Raw genomic sequence first — 19827 nt, 5'->3', positions numbered from 1 at the left:
GATTCCGAAAGTCTATGAGCAAATGCAACCAAATCTGCTGGTCTTGACAATCGCGCTCCTATCAATGACTCAATAGGTCCACGATTCTCAAACACTATTGGCCGTTGTAGCAACTCAAGTTGTCAGAGTCACCTTGACTCCTATCCTGGATTTTCGAGATCTGTGGAAGATACGAAACAATCATCCGTCGCTGCCTTGTCTACGACCGAATTTGGATGCTCTTGGTTCTAGAAGTTCCCGGAGGATTACAGAAGGACTTCGAGCTTGACTCCCCTCCCCCTAAAGATCCATCGCTCACCACCGTTTTAATGCCACTGGCGGTCTTGAGTTGTGGTCTTTGTGTGAGACTGCGTCAGTTACCCGATCTAGGGGAGGAAAGAAAGCTCAGGACCTCGATCCTAAATGACGAAAAGACTTAGGTGATTTAGCCTAAGATTAGGGGAATCTTTACTAAGTTTATTTTAGCATCCTCTTCTAAAGTCTTATATCTTCTTGTTCCCCGAGGCCGATCTCCCTAAAGGTCTTGGTGTGCCAGAAAAGACCTGCAGTAACCTTCCCTGGGCCAAGGACAGCAACAATTACCTTGCAAAGGATTTTCTGTTTTATCCAAGGCGCGGCGGATGCCAATGGCAGTTTCGATCTTCTATGCTGCAAAAGCTGCTATCAATATTACAGGAATTATGGCTATGACCATACCCCGAGACAACTGCAACCAGATTTCAAAAGCTGCGGTAACCCGAATTGCGACAGGAATAGCGGCAACTTGACAGGCCATTAGGTCTGGTTCTTGGGCCAGTGGCGATGAGAATACCACCGTCGCGGAGTTTGTTATATTCACTTGAAGAAACATTAGCGGGCAGAGGAATTAGTCACACAGCCTCCAGTGCCAGACTTTAGAACCTTGGGCAATCCTAACTGCGGTCATGACTACAGTAACCATCTGAGGCGTTTCTATCACTCTGGAGACGATTACTTTACTCATCGCAGTCGTTACTATGGTCGCTTCATGAGGCATCGTGACGAGGAACGTTCCCCACAACAACAACACCATATTGCGGCAAAAGCAGCAACAACTACACTGGTCGGTGGCTTCACGTCAAGAACCATTCAGGCGATGAAGAATACGTTCGTTTTAACTCTCGCGATGATCATCTAAAGACTCATAAAGGTAAAGAATGTGTCCCGGGACCCCCAAAGCCGACATAGCATACATGTGGCAATCCTAATTGCACCTGTAGGTGCTCTCATCAACCTCCCATGTGTGTCTTGGTGTTTTCCACATATGGAAGGCAGAAGAGGCCAGGAGACTGTATGAACATTGCGGGTATGTTTCTGTCTGATTGTATTGTGAGACTTCTAACTAACCGGAGAAGGTCATTTCCTCAGATGTTGAACGGAGCCATGAACTATTTGAACGTATACCACCCTATCCTGACAGTCGATCTCGACTTCCGGGCCACCACTACCCCAGTGCATGAATTCCATACTCGACTCCATATCACCATCGAACTGACGGTATGTCACAGCAAGATTTCCAACTGTGCTTTGAGTTCCTTTTGAGAAGGTTGACGGTGTCGGAGGATGCGTTTTAGTTAAAGTTGGAATTGCGTATTGGTGCTTGATCATATACATTACAAAGAGAATATATAAGTTTGTCGTAGGCCAACTCCGGTATATCTGAGATGACAAGCTCTGGTCATTGTGCATTTGGCTTATTTAGATGTATGTTGCCTGTATCAATGTCCTGAGTATCAAAATTGCAGTTGAGTTTAATACCTGTTATAGGGTAATCGCTTGCCCAGATCCATATTCCGCCCAACCAGGGCATCCGTTGGTAGAAACCTGTGCTGACTAACCGAAACGGCAGCCCCACCCAGAAAATCTTGGGGTATATAAACTCGCACTTTTCCCGATCTCTTTTACTTTTGCTCCTTAGATCAAAAAGCATTTTTTTAATGTTTTCTGAGCCGCCACGACCTTCACCCGACCTCTGGGTCACCTCCCACGGTGTCGCGTTGCCTTTCCCATTGCGGGAAACGCTCAGTAGATTATAACCCTTGGATATAGGAAATTCTCCGTCAGGTCGTTGTTCGCAACGATGTCTGTAGGCGGTGTAATGCCAAGAAGGGGGGACATTCCATCATCCTGAAAAGGATTTTGTAGTAAATTTCACGCTGCTGATAATAAGCTGTGTGATAGCGCCTAAATGCGTGCTGCTCATGCGGATTTGACAGATGTCTATCAAAATTTCCGCATCGTGAATTGCCGTCGCTATACAGGCTCGGGTCTCGAGAAGCGACTATGGAGCCTGTGTCTCGACTTCGTTCCTGCAGACCAAGACTTAAGCGAGTTTTGCCTTCTGTAGGGACTAAGCTCATTAGGCTCAAGGCCGTTACTGGATCGTGTTCCGAGCAGTCAAGCTACCTAGTAGCGTCCATTCCAAGACACCTTCACAAGTCGCACTGCACTGGCTTCACGTCAAACTCGACTTCAAGACACGTGAATCATGAATTCATTATGTTGTATGCAAACGCCCTATTATACAACCCTAATATCCCCATAAGTTGCGAATAATCCCATCACTCATGGTTGGGAGAATCGCCCAGAATACCATCAACGCCCTGACTTCTGTGCTGATCCCTTACAAAGTCTTCGATTTTGTCATCGTGATGCGGTCGTTCTGGTGGTCCTGGTGACTTGTCTTCCTCTTTGGGCGGGCTCTGACGAGCTGGCAGGATCTTGGCTGCAGCTGGGACATATTCTGTAACTGCAACAAGTCAGCAATTTATTATATGTAGAGAGCTTGGTAGAGCTTACTCTTCTCGATAATAGGATTTGGTTTCTGATTCTCTAGTTCACGAGTGCTGTCCGCAGCCTTGTCCAGCTGCTCTTTGAAGCTCTCGTCTTGGACGTTGTTGTTCTGGCCTGATTCTTGAGAAGCCATTTTTGTTTCGTTTTAGGCGGATGAGTTTCCTGTTGAAGGCTGATGCTCCGATGAAGATCTAGACGAGCGAAGGATGCACGTAAATATTGTGTATCCCTACCCCATTTCCTTGTTCTTCCATCTTTATCCCCAGCATTGGCATACGCAATGGCGCAAATCCTCAATACACCCTGTGAAACCTTACGTTAGTCCAGTCTTTCAGCTTGTCGCCCTCTATAAAGTGACGTCAAGTTGCAGTTGGCGGGGTCGTTCCGATAAGGCCCGATAACGATTCAAAAGTCTATCTTATCGGACCGTTCTGAATGGATGGGCTGATGATCACCCAACAATTCACATTTGTTTGTTCCGCTAAAGAGGTATTTTATCAGGAACAAAACCTTGACGCCGTTCCCTTTTTTCTATAGGTGCTATTTTCAACCTCGATTCTGGTGAAAGTACAGCAAAGATGGCGCCAATTCCTATCACTATCGTTACAGGGTTTTTGGGATCAGGTAAAACGACACTGATCCTGAACCTGATCCCTCAACTTCGCGCCCAGAACCCAGACTATAAGCTTGCGCTTCTCAAGAACGAATTCGGCGATCTCGCAGTCGACTCACAACTCGCCGCCAACTCTGCCATTTCGGGCGTCCAGGAACTCCTCAACGGCTGCATCTGTTGCAACCTCGTCGGCCAACTCGGCCCCGCGCTCGAAGAACTAGAAAAGACCGTCACACCCGATCGAATCGTTATTGAAACCAGCGGCTCGGCTTTTCCCGCGACCCTCGCTCTCGAAGTCAACCGCCTTGCGCGTGAGTCCGGGAAGTACATCCTCGACGGTGTCATCAGCGTCATTGATGTCGAGAACTGGAAGGGTTATGAGGACACTAGCTACACGGCACGCATTCAAGCGCGCTACACCGATCTCATTGTCTTCAACAAGTGGGAGAATGTCAGCATGCTGCGATACGACGAATGCCTCGACCGAGTCGGCGACCTGGAAGTTGACGTTGCCAAGGTCAAGAGCGACAAGGGCAAAGTGTCGATGGACTTGATCTTTGGCGTGGATGGTGGTTTGGCGAAGGAGTTGACAGAGGCAGATGTTGAAAAGACCAATGGCCACAGTCACGACCACTCCAACGGCACAACAAACGGCCATTCTCACAACCACCAAAGCGAAGTCGAGGTTTTGTCAGTTGTCCTGAAAGCCGATCCTTCGGCACGAGTTTCGACCGAAAAGCTCACTGTCTTCCTCTCCTCCGCCCCCAAAGACGAAGCCTACCGCATCAAAGCCCTTATCTCACTCTCATCAACGCCCACAAACTCCGACCCCGATATTCCCCCACCAGAGCCAAGCGCCTCCGGCCGATATATCCTCAACTGGGCATTTGGCCGCTGGACGTTCACACCTGTTGCGGAATCACTGCGGGAGCATGACTCGAGCAGCGATGTCACACTGCGCATGACGATAATTTTTGCGCGATATGAGAGCAACAAGTGGAAGAAGAGAATTGAAGCTGGTGGATTGATAGAATTAGAGGGTGGAGACTCAAGCGATTTGACAGTTACAAAAATTCTATAGACTAGAACATAGACTTAAAAGTTGAGATGGGATCAGATGAAAAAATGTCACGACGAGACGAAAGAGATGGTTATGAAGCATAGATTCATGATTGAATTGAAAGAACGCTTGCCGCTATTTGACCAGGATATAGAAAGCCAAACCCGCTACCTGACATTTTGAATACATACATGATACAATCCTTTACTGGCAATCTCTTATAAGGCTTTATATCCACCCAGGACCTGGATTGACAGGACTCGGAACAAAGTTGGCACCAGGCACCGGCCCATTAGTGACTTTGTCGTCGTTGAAATTTTGCTCATCAAAATAATAATCCGCCCAATCATCTTCGTAGACATCATCCTCGGGAGTCTTGGACTTGATCGTCCATGGATCATCGAATGAAGGACTATCATCTGCCTTGGCTCTTGATTCAACCTCTTCTTGAAAGCGCTTGAATACTTCAGGCGTCGAGAGGGCCGACATTGGGGTCGGAGGAACCGAAGGACCCGTCGCCACTGTCTTGACGGTCTCAGCCGGACTGCTGCAATGCGATGTTGGTGAAGCCGGTGGTGACAGTGAATTCACTTCGGGATCAGAGGTGAGAGAAGCAGAGGGGCGATGAAGCTTGGCGATACCGTCCAGAGACTGAGGAATCAGAGGAGGTGGACGGTTGTACTTCTTGACAGTTGGTTTGTGATGAAGCCGAGAGAAGTTGGGACTGATTTCGACCGGCGTGGCCGTGATGGAGTCATTTTCACAGCTTGAACAAGTCCCAGACGTCTCAGCGATTCCATTGTGACACACCCGACACATTGGGTCCGAAGCACTGTCTTGTCGAACATGGACTTGTGTAGAAGATGCGTGGACAGGATGGGAGTTGAGGGCATCTGCGGTTGGCTTGGAAGGCCGTCGCACAACGACTGTGTGAACAGACTGCTTGCGCTTCTGAGAATCTTGCGATGATCGACGAATAGCGACCATTTGAACTGATTGTTTTCGTCTAGGCCTTGCTGATGTCGAAGCATCGCTTGGTCGTGGTGATGAGATTGGCGAGACGCCGGGTGTAACGTGGTTGTCTACTCGTTCGAGTTTAATGGTCTTGGCTTCGCTGATGACTGCAGAAGGCGAGGGCTCTCTTGCAATATTTAAATCATCAACAACTAAGAGGCTTTTTCGAATGTCCACAGAAGGTTGGGGAACTTGCGGTGTTGCTGTTGCTGTAGACTCAATGGTGTTGACCTTTTCTAACGGGCATGGCTCCTCTTCAGCGGGTGTAAGTGGTCCAAAGGCAGACCGGAACTGCCCATTAAACGGCCCAAAAGTTAATCGCAACGGCTGCTGTGCTCGAGGATGCTCTAGTCGTGGTTGTTCTGCTGGTGCCTGTATTATTCGAGGCTGCGCGGTCTGTGGTTGAACTGTCCGAGGCTGTTCTGTTGGTGGTTGTGGTTGTGGCTGTATTATTCGAGATAGATCATGCTGAGGCGGTCTCAATGCTGAAAGCTCCTCTTGCGCCGGTTCTCGCACAGGAGATAACTGTTTCTGATGCTGAACTTCGTGTCTTCGGTGTATTTGCTCCACGAAAGAAGCCTTTCTCATATTAATAAGAGACTTTTTACACTCTTCATCGCTGGGAATATCGGCCTCTGTGATCCTCCTCGCAGGTCGGTCCGGATAGTGCAACATGGTGAAATCTTTACTGGTTGAAGGGGTTGTTTTTGCCACAGACTCCGAAGCTCTTCTAAAGCCCCGAAAACTCAGGTTACGGGGCGAGAGCTGGTCCCGCCAGCTGCTCATCTTATCATCGTTGTTGGAAGTCCAAGAAGGCATCGTGAAGAGGTTGGCTTGGTGAAGAAGAGTAGAGTAGCCTGACTCGAAGCACAATGTCTCACAGGCCAGGAAAGAGAATTCCCCAGAAAACCTGGTTTTAGCAGATTGGATATCCCAGCCCCAGCCTCCGTTATAAGGAAATGTCTCTGGGATCCCCTTTTTTGACAGAGCTGAGTGGTGTCAGGCTGTTTGACTGGAATGTAAGTGAGTGATAGACGGGACGGGTCCTGGGTCTTACAAGACAAGCCCCCCCTCGGAGGATATCTTCAGTGGGTATAGAGCTCTGGGGAACAGAGCGGAACTGAACTGAACTGAGGTTGGGAGACGGAATAGAGTTTCTCGTGGTAAAGAGAAATTCAAACCTTGTTAGATGGCCTAGTCATCTCTAGTATGCGCCTCTTGTTACCTTTGGCGGCTCGGAGGCTCCGATGACAACAGGTAGTGTCATTGTGCGGGGGCAACTCAACCTTTTGGCTTCTGCAGTAACTAAATAGGACACTTCAAGGCGTCAAAGGTGGTGTCAGACACACGGCACAGGGACGGGAAAGGTACGTACGGCTTGGTACAAAGAGGAGAGTTTGTCTTCCAAGAATGCAATGCAGTTTGGGTAACACCAAAAGTGCTCCAAATCTTAAAATCACCAACCACTCCCCAGAGAGAGGCCGCAAGAGAGCCCGAGCATAAAGACGCAAGCACACAATGAAAGCTGAAACTAAATTCCCCTCTCATGATTCTTTCTCAGTGACGGCTGACAGAGATTGAGACTGAGAGGTGACATAGAGCCACATGGCCCATGATTCATGGCCGCAAGCCACCAAAAAAAGCGCCCATCTTATCCACTCACTACCCGATATATCCAGAACCTCAGAGACCATTCCAGTCAATCTTGCCCCTGAAATCCAAAACCTCGTGCAAGAATTCACAAAAACTATATCGACAGACTTGTTCAGCTGTTAGCTCCCACTATCTTGTCCTGTCCCTCGGTTCCTGTGCCTGACATGGTCTTTGCAAGGCTGTTCCTGGCTAGTAATCATTGCCGTCCTTTGTTGCCATTGTTGGTCATGACTCGGCTTACGCCATCTTTTAGAGACCTTAGACCCTCCATGTCGTCAACCAAGTGTGGTAACTGTATTTCCCTCAGTACAGTAGCCTTAATTGGGCCCTCTACATGGGTCATCCATGCTAGCTGTCAATCATGGAAATATTGCGGCTTTGTAATTGATTAATTCATTGATTGTTTGATTAAGCGATCGACTATAGGTTGACAGTTACTGTCATGTTGTTGCTAAGAACTAACAACGTTGGTGGCAGCTCGTTGCACAGAACCTCGACATCGGACAGATACTGTATAGTAGAAGCTTCATCCAAGCAAGTGCCCTCCGAAGGGATTGGCAGCGTGCTGAGAAGAACTGCAGTCTCCTTGGAATGCTGACGCATCAATTCGTTCACAATGAGATGCTGCGCCCTGCTTGGAAGCTCGTTGAAAGAGAGCTCCAATCCCTGCGGCGTGTAACCCGAATTTTGACCTTCCTCCTCTAGATGTGAACTTAATCTGTATCTTTCAAGCATTTCTGGAATTTGGTCATAGGATTCGCCCCCTCCTTGTGTAGATCCTCGAGAATTCCGCCGCGAATGGAATCGAGAATGATGCGTTGAGTATGGCTCGCAGTCAGACTGTTCCGCGAAACTGACTTTTCTGCTCTCCTCGCCGGCCAACACTTGACCGCCAGACCGGGACCTATTCGGGAACTTTCCTAGCGACGATTGCCGCGAATAACTCGGTCGATACGGTCCGGCCTTGGGAGTCTCAGATTCGGTGCTAGAGGGCGGCGCAAAGCTTATCGTGGACCCCTCTGCTTCCGAGGCCACGATCTTTGTTTCCGGGACCGGGCGGCTGGAGAACTTCACGGCCGAGGACTGCCTGGAAAGATTGGGTCTTCCTGGCGTTGACGCGCCGCTGCGATACGGGCGTACAGTGTCTTCTCGCGTAGGGCTTGGAGGGCGCACACGACTGAAGGCTGCCGAAGGTCCTAGCGAGTCTCGCGAGACAAGAGGGGGAAACTTTGCCGTGGCAGAGTCTGTGCCGTCTCCATGCGGTCGTTGGTTCGCCTGTGTTGCCGATGACTCTGGTGCAACTTGAGAGGCTGATGCTGATGCCGACTGTGATGTTTGGACTCCACCGACGCCAGCGCCAACTCCCTTTACTGTCGCAGACGATGACATTGTACCGTACGACGTACTCGTCCCGACCGTATCTCCAGCTGTGTCGGACTTGGGCCTTCGGCCAAAGCTTTCCCAGAAGTCACCACGCACTCTGCCATCCTCATCGTGAGAATCTCCACTCGCCAACAATGGCTGACGAGCTGCATCACTCGGGCCGATGTTTGTTTCGTCAATCGAGTCATGGCCTAGTATAGAACTGTACCCCATTTCTTCGTCATCGAGAAGTTCTGCTTGCGAGTCTTCTGCCTCGTCATCCTCGTTATCCGTTTCATCTAATGCACCGTCTGGGAGATGGTGTGTGTGAATTCCCATACTAACCCCCATCTTTGAAAGCATCCGGATAGCCGGCCGTCTTGGTAATTCGGGAACATCCGTCGTGCTAGCACGTCGGCGATCGTATATTTCCTCATGAGGGTTATACAAACCGGGCCTCCCAGATATCGTATCATATATGTGCTCCAGCTGATCCAGCTCCTGGGTTGATGTCATGTTATCTGATCGGCCTCGGAACATCTGAACATCATCCCACCATTCTTCGTTGCGGAGTGTATCGTTGACGACGATCTCCCAATCGATATCGCTACCTATCCCATTGACGATGAGATCGTAGGTATTTAGACTGCCTGATGCCAAGCAAAATACTTTGACCTCTGCGTCAATTCTTAATTTTTCAAGAAGTGCCAGAACTCGAGCATGCTCTTCGTTGACCTCACTCTCATATTCCACAAACACCATGACCCGAAGTGTATAAACATGCTTCCAGAGTTGCACACTGTGAAGAATATGTCCGAGCTGCAAAATGAGCGTGTCTACTAATGTTAGCTTGTGCTGTCTTCACAAGAGATTGACCTTACATGTATCAAAGTTGGTGGTCAGCAAACTCTTTCCGTCAGAAGTAACCTCGGCAGACATCTGGATAGGCCACAGGTCGATGTACTTTTTGGTGTTGGTTCCGTCTTTTCTTGGTGTCTCGAGTGATTCAAAGCCACACCCCACTGCAATATTAAGTCGATATCGCAACGCAAGGTCCTCAAGTATAGTCAGATACTCTTTTGGAGACATCATATTCTCGGTGCGAATAACGTCTGTTGGTAGGATGCCCTCCATGAGTCTCGCCGACGTGTCACCCCGTCGCCTCCGAGGCCTCTCGGGAGCTTTGCCATTTGACCTAGCGGGCCGCCGCATTTGACTGGACAAAGATACGGGAACATCAGGTACGCGTAGCTTCGGGTTTGATTTCCGCAGTTCCTCCATGTTGTAAAACCCAAGCACAGCAATGTTAGGGCGCATTCCACCGAGGCCGGCTGATAGTATCAGATTGCGGATACCCCAAGTAATGGTGGGGGACATCGTTAGTTGCACAAAAGCCTTGATCTTGGAGAACTCATTGATGTATTTTGTCCAGGCATGCTGTTGAAGCCGAGCTTCATGAACCCCTGAGTTGAAGTCGTCGGTCACAATGACATGGCCAAGAATGTAAAGCGACCCCTTTTTGAGTGAGTTACAAAACTGGATCAACCTGGTCTGCCTGCGAGGGTTGTTGATAAGTAATATGATGTGCGGTCTCCAGAATTTGATGTGTTCTGGTCTCAAGCGTAGCAAATACTTCCTTACTTGATGATAGATCAGGTTTTGGCTGACATCGCCCCAGTGCTTAGGAGGGCTGAGGTAATGAATGAGGAGGAACAGCAACACAAGCACTGTAATTGCGATAGCGGCATAAGTCTCATCGATGAAGAACATAGCAAAGCCTGACAAGATGCCCGCAAGGAAGGCAGTTTGCCAGGTGAAGAACTTGAAGCTTGGCCTGAAGTTAGGGGCTGACCCGACTTTGAGAAGGAAGCAAGCTAAATTCATGACGAAGAAAGTCATCTGATATCCCATAGAGATAAAGGTAGCGATCTGGTTGAGATCGGCGAAGAGTGCCAATTGCGCAATGACATAAGTCAGAAGCAAAGCGTAAATGGGTTCGTCACCATGTTTCGTGCCCTTGCTGAAGAAGCCGAGGCCTGGAAGAAGCTTATCCCTTGCAAAAGCTTGGAACAGCTTGGAGGCACCGATCAGGCCCATGAGAGCGGAGAAGAAGGTGACTGCACATTCTCCAGCGAGGATGACAGGTTGGGAGAGGTTGACGAGAGGGATGACATTGTCGTTGGCCAGGAAAGATGTGTGGGTTGTGCTAGCAGCCAGTGAAAGGATTACGACAAAGTAGATGATGAAAGTCGTCAGCATTGCCCAGAGCGTTCCATGAGGAATCGATCTACTTGGGTCTTTTAGGTCTCCAGACATGGATGCCCCCGCAAAGATTCCTGAGGTAGCACTGTCTTGTTATCAGTACGAGCTCATTATACACACACAGATTGGTAAGGGTCGTACGGAAAGAGAATGCCAAACAGATCACGAAACGTTTCAAGGCCTTTGAATTGGGGTCCACTGTGAGGAAGGAAGTTGTCGGTCAGGGTATCAAGACTAGGTCCGGTGAAATGAATCCCGAGATCCCTATCATGGAAGGGGGCCTTGAAGACAGCAGAGACCGGGATGCTGACGATGGCCAAGCTCAGGATAGCAAGCAGAGCATTGGAGGCTCTCGAGAAAGTTGCAGATCCTAGGAAACAAAGACCAGTACAAAGCAACAGGGCCGCTGTTTGGAGGCCATAGCCAGTCCAGTAACCTGAGGGGAAAGCCGCGCCGAGATTCAGTCTAACACAGTCAATAAGACCAACAACGTTCATGCTTGCGTTGAGAACTTGAGCAAGATAGAAGAGGATTCCGATGGAACCACCAAACTCTGGTCCCAGAGACCGTGAGATAAGGTAGTATGCACCACCACCTTTGACTTCTCCATTGGATGCGATGGCCGATAGAGAAAGCGTTGTCAATAAGTCAATGGAGTAAGCTGTGACTAGAAGTCCTGGAGTCTTTGTTAAGATTTATGAAAGGCCTCGTATGAGAGAGAAGCTTACCGAGGATCCCCACGAAGCCGATTTTTCCAATGATTTGACCGAATCGCAAAAACATGAGAATGCTCATGATATTGAGAAAAACAGGGATGTATACGCCCGAGATGCTGCCCAACTTGTTGTGCCGTGGCTCCATGGTGACTGATACTGATCCTCGTCCGCCATGGGACTCGGCTATGCTATTTCGTTGTCGTTCTCCCCCATTGTCGACTCCCTTGATATCTGACTGTTGAGGTGTTGTCATGATGCAGTCCAGAGAGCAAGTCAGCCAGAGAGACAGACGAGGGGTCAGTAGTAGCGAGCACTGGCCCGGCCCACATGAGCAAGTATGAGACGGTGAAGAACCGCGCGGTGGAACAAAGCACAGAAGAATGAGGCTTTTGAAAGAGGGGAGAGGCCTGGGAAACAATGATGTTATGGTGTATTCTATTGTTCAAGGACCACTGAGCAATTGGGTAATCGGTCGTCAATCCTATGCTTGCCAAGAGAATTCCAAGCTGAAGCCTCCCGCGTGTTGCATATTGGGTGTGTTTAGTGTGGTTGTGAGTGGATAATACAAGGGCCGTTGTTCGGCAACCCGGGCAAAAACGTCCATGTCGGTTTGGAGATCATCACCAATCAAGGACGCCACAATAGCCTCAAGGGAGGGCATTCTTGGGCCTCCATCGCAGTTACAGCAGGAAAGGTATGGAAGTTTGGAGGAACTAGACGGGTCAGCAGGGGACTACAGTGCTGCTAATGTTGGTGTTTGAGGTGGTTCCAAGGGTCCACGGGTGCTGGACATTCCCCGCTAAAACCTGCATTTCAGCGGTTAGAGGCCAGTAGAATCCAGTAGTGTTGCTCAGAGCTATATGGATCTCTCCAGGGTGATAGTCGTCTTTATGACTCTGTCTGTGGGGAGGTCGGATCATGTGCAAGAGCTGGGATGGAAGGCAGTAAAACTTGAGATTTTGATCCTAAGTGACAAAATAAACCCCACAGAGACTCTCCTTACTTATGATAACTTACCAAAGTCTTTTCATCACTTAACTAGGGTCAAGGTCCCAAGGTTTCCTGCTCCCGGAAGCTGGCGTGGCTTGTTTATGCTGGAGCTCATACTGAACGACAAGGTGCAGCTTCGTATCGCGATAGGCGCTGTAGGTGGTACCAAATGACGTAGGCCATGCCGAAGGAAATCCACCCTGAAATTCAAGCTTCTGTCGGTGCTTTTGTTGCCGAGGTTTTGAATGTTACCTTTGTTCGCCGTTTCGCCGTATGGCCAGAGAGAAAGACGAGACCTGATGCTGGTAAAGCACAAAAACCAAGATCAGAGATCGAGATCTCTGATGTGAGACATATAGAAGATATCTATTCACATGTCGACATGCGCCTCATTCATCTGACTCGACTCTTAAGGGTCGTGACGCCCCCACTGAGCGTGACAGCATAAACGTGCCCCAAGTGACGGGTAACGCACATCGATTATTATGGTGGGGCCGCACAGCCAAGATTGAACAGATTCGTGTAATAGGGTTGATATAATTCGAGGTCATGGTTCAGTGTTTTCAGGGACGTGGCTTCACCGTAAATATTCTGAACAGAGAACAAGTAGTATCGAAATTAGTGGCCGTGACAGGCATGTTTTGCCGCAATAAAACATGTGCGGATAAGAGATCAATGCTTGTAAACAAATCCTTCTGAAACGTTACTCATCAACGTCCCAAGGTATTTGACTCGGTCAATATTACGACCCCCGATTTGGTAGGTACATACAGTGCAACCCTAGAGATAAGGTTGCAGGCCAACGGTTGGATTTTCTTTCAAAGCATTTTACTTGCCGATATCCACTGGCTCTGGATGAGTCCATAAGTCCATACCTAGAATACTCGACGGCAGACATGGAAGTCATGATATGACATCCAGTGTAGACTCGGGATGAGTAATTAGACACTTGTCACAGCTTATATAAGCTAAATACTTGGTATTTAAATACCTTACCATATCATATGTACGTTAATAACAATCATGTACAAGGCATCTTTCCATACACTTGTAGCTACCATTAGTATTGCTAAGTATTGACCTTTTCAACGCGTGGAGCCTATAACCAATACCTCCACTATTAGCCTAGCCTGGCTCGGCAGCTGCCCTTACTCAGTAGGTCACCAGACCCCGGAGACTGGGCTTCCCTGCATCTGAGCTTCACCGTTCAGGGCAACTACCAGCCTGGGCATACCTAGGCAGTAGCCTGTAGTCATAGCCTTCGCCTGTAAGCTACGGCTTGGCTAAGCCCTTATCTCACGCTTCTTCTTCACTCCAACAAGAAATTCCGATACCTCTCAATTGACTCTGTCACCCGACCAAGCGTGACATATCCATATAACCTTTGTTCCCGATACTGTTTTGGTCATCATTCTTTGTCGTCATTCTTTTTGTTGACTTCTTTGCTTCTTCAACTATCTTATCAATATTACTAGGCCCGCCAGTCATCCATCTGCCTACTGCGTCATTACCGCTGCTCGCGATTCAAAACTGCTGTCAACACCGCTCAGACTATGCGATAAGGCTTCTCACACCTTCAATCGAACTAAAGAATGGCTTCTCCTTCGAGAATCCCATCCGAACAGCCTCCCAGGTCTGCTTCGCCCTCGAGCTTCCGACCTCGATCGATTTCGGCTTCGGTCCCTCGAGCCGATTTGACAGCGCGTCTTGCTTCTCCCATCCCGTCACAACTACTTGGAACTACACCTCCCAGGGGAGGCTCGCCACGACCTGATGCAGCTCCACGTGCCGAGAATCTCGAGGATTTGTCCCAGTTGCCTGGGAGCGGGACCAGCGCTCAAGGACCTGGTGTATCTGCTCTCGCCGCTGCACTCTCCAACTCTCTAGGCCAGTCTCCTCCGCGACATGGCACTCCCGCAGCTCGCGTTGCTACTCCCCCGATTCGCTCACAGTCTCCTCTGCTCGGCGGTCGAAATTCGGGCACGCCGACCAACTATGGATCTTTCAATTCACGGTCACAAAATGCGCTGGGCACCAGTGCACCTTATGAAGATCCTGAGATTGTCAAGCGTCATCTAGTCCAACCCTCGGATGAGAATCCAGGTTCAGAAGAGTCATCGATTCAAGGTAATTCGAAGGGCAAGCAGCCAGCCGAAATCGGCGGTGCCGGACTGGGCGAGGACGAGTTTTCCAGCCTGAAGTTGCAGGGAGGTGATGTGACTCGAGGTATCTACAAGTGGACCGAACAGGCAGAAGCGAGAGCCAAGTACAACCGCAGCAAGAGTTTCGATTTGGGACGGCCTGAGCCCGAGGCGGAAGTACTTGACATCAACTCGATAAAGGTGCCCGGTGGCTTCCGAAGAAACCATCTCCGTCGCAACGTCCAAAGCCCTGGTCCTCATGGTCATCCTGAGGACGGCCACGCCTCTCCTGCGCCGGGTCAGCAAAGATTATTCACCTCTAGCTTCCTCGAATTTTTGACGATTTATGGCCACTTCGCTGGTGAGGAGCTGGAGGAGGATGACGAAGACTTAGGACCGAACGAGTACTTCTCATCCGGAGAAGACACAGACGAGTACAACTCCGACGACGAGCGGGAGCCTATGGAGGATAGTGCCTTGTTGACACCTTCAAGACGCAGACGCAAGCGCAAGGTCCGTGGTGGCACTGGAAACAATAGCCCCATGAACGCGGCCTTGCTGCTTCTCAAGTCCTTTGTCGGTACCGGTGTCCTCTTCCTTCCTCGAGCCTATCTCAACGGAGGCATGCTCTTCAGCAACCTGATTCTCTTTGGCGTTGCCGCTCTGAGCTACTACTGCTTTGTGCTTCTCGTACAAACACAGCTCAAGGTTGGAGGCTCTTTTGGTGATTTGGGTGGTGCACTTTACGGAAAGCATATGCGCACCCTTATTTTGGCCTCTATTGTCATCAGCCAGATTGGTTTCGTTGCTGCTTACACCGTATTCACTGCCGCCAATTTGCAGGCCTTTGTCAGGGCTGTCTCCGACTGCAAGTCCTCGATCAGTATCCAATGGCTCATTCTTATCCAGATGCTCATCTTCCTGCCATTTGCTCTTCTAAGAGATATTGGAAAGCTGGCATTTACTGCTCTAGTCGCGGATGCCTTTATTTTGATTGGCCTGGGTTACCTTCTGTACTACGATATTCTAACTCTCAACGCAAACGGTATCTCCGATATCATCATGTTCAACAAGAAGGACTGGACCTTGTTCATTGGAACTGCGATTTTCACCTTTGAAGGCATTGGTCTTATTATTCCTGTTCAGGAATCGATGAGACACCCTCAAAAGTTTCCTCGGGTTCTTCTTATCGTTATGATTATCATCACAGTCCTCTTCATTGGCATGGGTGCCATCTCTTATGCTGCCTACGGTTCTCACACAGAAACTGTTGTCTTGCTCAACTTGCCTCAGGACAACAAGATGGTCAACGGAGTTCAGTTCTTGTACTCTGTTGCCATTCTGCTTTCTACACCATTGCAGATCTTCCCTGCCATTCGTATCGCTGAAACAGAGCTTTTCACTCGAAGTGGCAAGTATAATCCTTGGGTCAAGTGGCAGAAGAATGTCTTCCGTTTCTTCGTGGTGATGCTTTGCGCTGCCATTGCTTGGCTCGGTGCCGACCATCTGGACAAGTTTGTTGCTCTCGTCGGTAACTTTGCCTGCATTCCGCTTGTCTTTATCTATCCTGTAAGTCAACAATGTCGAAAGATTTGGTGTACAATACTGACTGTTTCTTCTAGCCTATGCTTCATTATAAGGCGATTGCCCGCACGAAGTTTTGGAAGGTGGCCGACATCCTGCTCTGTATCTTTGGATTCATCGCAATGGCGTACGCTACCACACTTACTGCGATGAGTTGGGCCACTGCGGAACCTAAGCATCCTGGATACTGTGACGAGAAGGGAACAATGATTGGGTTCTGAGTCAAAGACTCATGTACAGTTGGTGTAATAGGTGTGCGAGCATGAGTTGGAGAGGTTTGACGGCCGCAAGGCTTGCTATATCCGTGTGTCAGTTGAGGATCCATTGCATATTGTAGCTTGCATTGTGGTGTTACCTTATTGGATAGATTGTATGTAGCATTTGGGAATGGGTGATGGGAGTTGAAGGTTTTAGCCGTTTGGTTTCGAGTTTCATTATACATCGTGTAAGACAGCATATTCAACTATATTGCTTGGCAGTTGTTGATTCGTGGCTCGTGATTTGGTTGATATTATCAATTGTCTATCCATGATTCGGCTTGGACACGTGGGGGGTCGGCTCGACCGGAAAGTGGGGGATTCTACATGAATCTCGGAGACCGAGGCGAAAATGATGATGTATGTCTATAGCAAAACACCGGGCCGTGATATTCGGGTTATTGGAGGTGTCACCAGAATAAATGCGAGGTCTCGTTCAAGAGCCACAACTCGTCTCAGATATTTTGTCATGTCTCTCCGGCCGTCAATAAGCTTGACGAGACGCTGTCTCTTCAGCTTGTCATCAACATCCAGGCGAACTTTTGCTCAACAGACACGGCAGACTCGACCTCCGCCTCCTCCGCCCTTTCAGACCGTCGCAACATGTCCGGAGCCGACATGCGGATGCGCAGCTACTCCTGCTATGCCAGAGGATCTTCCTCTGGACCGTGAGGGGCCTCTCAAAGGCGCAATTGCTGGGTATGCAGAGCATGTACTAGTGTGTACAGGAAATGCAGATTGGCCATCGAGAATAGAGGATGATAATGGCGGCGATTGCCTCGCTGCAGATCTGAAAGAGTTATTTGGACGTGGAGGGACTTACAGCGATGTTGGTGCTCTCTTATTATATATGGATTATGTACTGATCAACATAGCCTTTTCATAATGTCTCTGTTCTCAACTCGTCGTTTCCAAGCTCTGTTTCACCACGTCCTGAGGTTCAGACCACGTCCGTATATTTAGTCCCAAGCTTCAAATACGTCCCTTTTCTACCGCGGGTATCGTTTGATAGTGTAGAAGCACTAGCAAAGGGTTTTCTTCTCCCCAAGAAGCTTCACCCTGCACATGAAGGTCTCTCACCTATACATCGGGATCGCTTGACCCGCAAAGAAGGGTACCAGGGACTTCTACCAGGCGTTCAAGATGTTCGCGATGTTTTGGTCTTGATATGTGGACATACAGGCCGTGATGCTAGATGCGGTATCATGGCGCCTGTTCTGCAAACTGAGTTCGAGGACAAGTTGGAAATGGAGGGTTTTGACGTTTTGTATGGACCCGTGCAAGTCAATCTCGGCGACAAACAAAGAATACAGGGAGAGACTGGTCGAGGCAAGACTACAGCTAGAGTTGGTTTGATCAGTCATATCGGGGGTCATAAGTTTGCTGGCAACGTCATCATTTATCTCCCTCCAGACCTGAAGATGGGCAATGAGCCTCATCCTTTGGCTGGATGTGGAATTTGGTACGGAAGAGTTGATCCAAAGAATGTGGAAGGTATCGTAAAAGAGACTATTCTGAAGGGAAATGTGGTTGCGGATATGTTTAGAGGAGGTATTGATGCTGAGCATAAGATGTTGAGGATGTAAGATATCTGTATTGATAGATGGTTAGATACCCCAAGGTCGCGAAACATGAACAATACACTCTTCAATAGAAGTATGGAATTATAAATCATTACCACGCGCTACCTATTTACGAAATGTATTCAGTCATGACGGCTATGTATACATGTTGAGGTGATTCAAGTGATTCACGTGACCTTGATCTAGTAATTCCAGCTTCAATTTTTGGTGACCATGAACTCAAGGACCTTCTGAAGATACTGGAAAGAACGGGACCGCAAATACCAACTCGTACGTCCGAGTATATTTGCCTTATTTAGTCTGCTTTGACCTCAGGCGGTTTCATTCTGGATGTGATAGCTCAAGAAGACGACTGAAAAACTCTGTGATCGAAACTGGTGCACTCACCACCAACCAATATGATAAGAGCCACGCCAAGGATACTCACAAGTTCATCGCGATCTGTCATCCATAACCGACTAATTCTCACAAACTATGCTCATTTTCAGAGCCGTTTGTCAATAGCTAAGACGCAGTCTCCAAGAATCTTATCACGGAGCCTCTCAACTTCATCACCATCTCAGCAACACGCTTCTCAAAAACCAGACTTTTCTACATCTCTTCAATCACGGGTCTTCCCCTCTTTAATAGTGGCTGGAATTATTCTTGTCAGTGGCGGCTACTATCTTATCACGCCGCCGTCTCGACCCAACACTCTCAACGAGATAACCTTTGTTCCCTACGGCATCACAACTCGCGAGGCCATCTCACCAACCTCATTCGTCATCACCGCAGTCCCACGCACACCAAACCCTTCTCTACCATACCTGACACCTTCAGATAACCGCTGGAGCTATCCTCTCTGGTCTGTGGAGTTCAAGCAACCTGAGGTACAAATTTCTCGGCATTATACACCTCTGCCTCCACTATCTACGGAGGATCCTACAGATGGTTCGCTCCGGTTTTATATCCGGACTGTTGGCGATGGTGAAATGTCCAACTACCTAGGTCGAAGACAGGTTGGAGAAGATGTTTTCCTGCGTGGTCCACACGTTGGCTTTGAACTAGCGGAGCGATTGGGTGAGCATTCTCGTCTTGTCTTCCTTGCCGGTGGTACGGGCGTAGTGCCTGGTATACAAGCAGCGAAGGCTGTCTTGGAAGCGAGCGAAGAGTCAAGTGTTGACCTCCTCTGGGCAGTGAGGAAGAGAGAAGAGGTTCAAAAAAGTGCTCCTCCTCGGCAATCATCGTGGAAGTTTTGGCAAGAAAAGAAGCCCACTCCATTAGGCACTGAGGTTGAGAACCCTAGCCCCGTCACAAAGCGCTTACAAGACCTCAAGATGACCTATGGTGATCGTCTCAGGATACAGGTCGTTGTTGACGAAGAGGGAACTCGCTTCCAGGAGAAGGATATTAGGGATGCCATTGCAGCATCGCCTGGAACTGTCGCTTCATTCAATGCAGGTTGTCGATTCCACGATCAATCAATGCATGTTTACGCCTCCGAATTCGCCCTCTCTGACGGGCCTGGTTGTGTGTGCAAGTCTTCCGAAGGCACTACCCCCGGGAAAAACTTGTTTATCGTCTCTGGCCCCGACGGTTTCATTGAGCACTATGCTGGGCCCAAGATATGGTTAGGTGGCCAGCAGACTCAAGGTCCGATTTCTGGTGTAGCTGGTTATCTGCAAAAACAGAACCCTCTCCTGGCAAGAGATTGGCTGGTCCTCAAGATGTAAAATCACTGTAAGGATAGTCTCATATACTGTATTATAGTTCAAAGCACTCATAAAGAGGGGTATACATCA

General features: G+C 48.9%; 7 protein-coding genes across 7 annotated transcripts; 4 read left to right on the top strand and 3 right to left on the bottom strand.

Annotated features, from left to right (window-relative positions):
* Positions 1-2579: 2579 nt before the first annotated feature.
* FPRO_06079 (uncharacterized protein) lies at positions 2580-2944 on the bottom strand (the record flags this gene model as incomplete). The annotated part of the gene is made up of 2 exons (XM_031229048.1): positions 2580-2767; positions 2818-2944. The coding sequence occupies 2 exons, from the start codon at positions 2942-2944 to the stop codon at positions 2580-2582; spliced, it is 315 nt and encodes a 104-aa protein (XP_031079323.1).
* A 445-nt stretch (positions 2945-3389) lies between these two features.
* On the top strand, positions 3390-4505 carry FPRO_06080 (uncharacterized protein; the record flags this gene model as incomplete). The annotated part of the gene is made up of 1 exon (XM_031229047.1): positions 3390-4505. One exon carries the CDS (start codon positions 3390-3392, stop codon positions 4503-4505), a length of 1116 nt encoding a protein of 371 aa, XP_031079322.1.
* Positions 4506-4712: 207 nt separating this feature from the next.
* On the bottom strand, positions 4713-6317 carry FPRO_06081 (uncharacterized protein; the record flags this gene model as incomplete). Its single annotated transcript, XM_031229046.1, has 1 exon — positions 4713-6317. The coding sequence occupies one exon, from the start codon at positions 6315-6317 to the stop codon at positions 4713-4715; it is 1605 nt and encodes a 534-aa protein (XP_031079321.1).
* A 1254-nt stretch (positions 6318-7571) lies between these two features.
* FPRO_06082 (uncharacterized protein) lies at positions 7572-11744 on the bottom strand (the record flags this gene model as incomplete). Its single annotated transcript, XM_031229045.1, has 4 exons — positions 7572-9349; positions 9395-10860; positions 10917-11451; positions 11504-11744. 4 exons carry the CDS (start codon positions 11742-11744, stop codon positions 7572-7574), a joined length of 4020 nt encoding a protein of 1339 aa, XP_031079320.1.
* Positions 11745-14073: 2329 nt separating this feature from the next.
* Positions 14074-16427, top strand: FPRO_06083 (putative AVT3-involved in amino acid efflux from the vacuole; the record flags this gene model as incomplete). The annotated part of the gene is made up of 2 exons (XM_031229044.1): positions 14074-16191; positions 16245-16427. 2 exons carry the CDS (start codon positions 14074-14076, stop codon positions 16425-16427), a joined length of 2301 nt encoding a protein of 766 aa, XP_031079319.1.
* Positions 16428-16932: 505 nt separating this feature from the next.
* Positions 16933-18049, top strand: FPRO_06084 (uncharacterized protein; the record flags this gene model as incomplete). Its single annotated transcript, XM_031229043.1, has 2 exons — positions 16933-17292; positions 17339-18049. 2 exons carry the CDS (start codon positions 16933-16935, stop codon positions 18047-18049), a joined length of 1071 nt encoding a protein of 356 aa, XP_031079318.1.
* A 395-nt stretch (positions 18050-18444) lies between these two features.
* On the top strand, positions 18445-19758 carry FPRO_06085 (uncharacterized protein; the record flags this gene model as incomplete). The annotated part of the gene is made up of 1 exon (XM_031229042.1): positions 18445-19758. One exon carries the CDS (start codon positions 18445-18447, stop codon positions 19756-19758), a length of 1314 nt encoding a protein of 437 aa, XP_031079317.1.
* Between the last annotated feature and the right edge of the window lie 69 nt (positions 19759-19827).

Source organism: Fusarium proliferatum, assembly GCF_900067095.1.
Source record: "Fusarium proliferatum ET1 genome assembly, contig: FPRO_scaffold003, whole genome shotgun sequence".
NCBI classification, from domain to species: domain Eukaryota; kingdom Fungi; phylum Ascomycota; class Sordariomycetes; order Hypocreales; family Nectriaceae; genus Fusarium; species Fusarium proliferatum.
The sequence above is the reverse complement of the archived record's forward strand: the minus strand, read 5'-3'. Positions and strand labels throughout refer to the sequence as shown.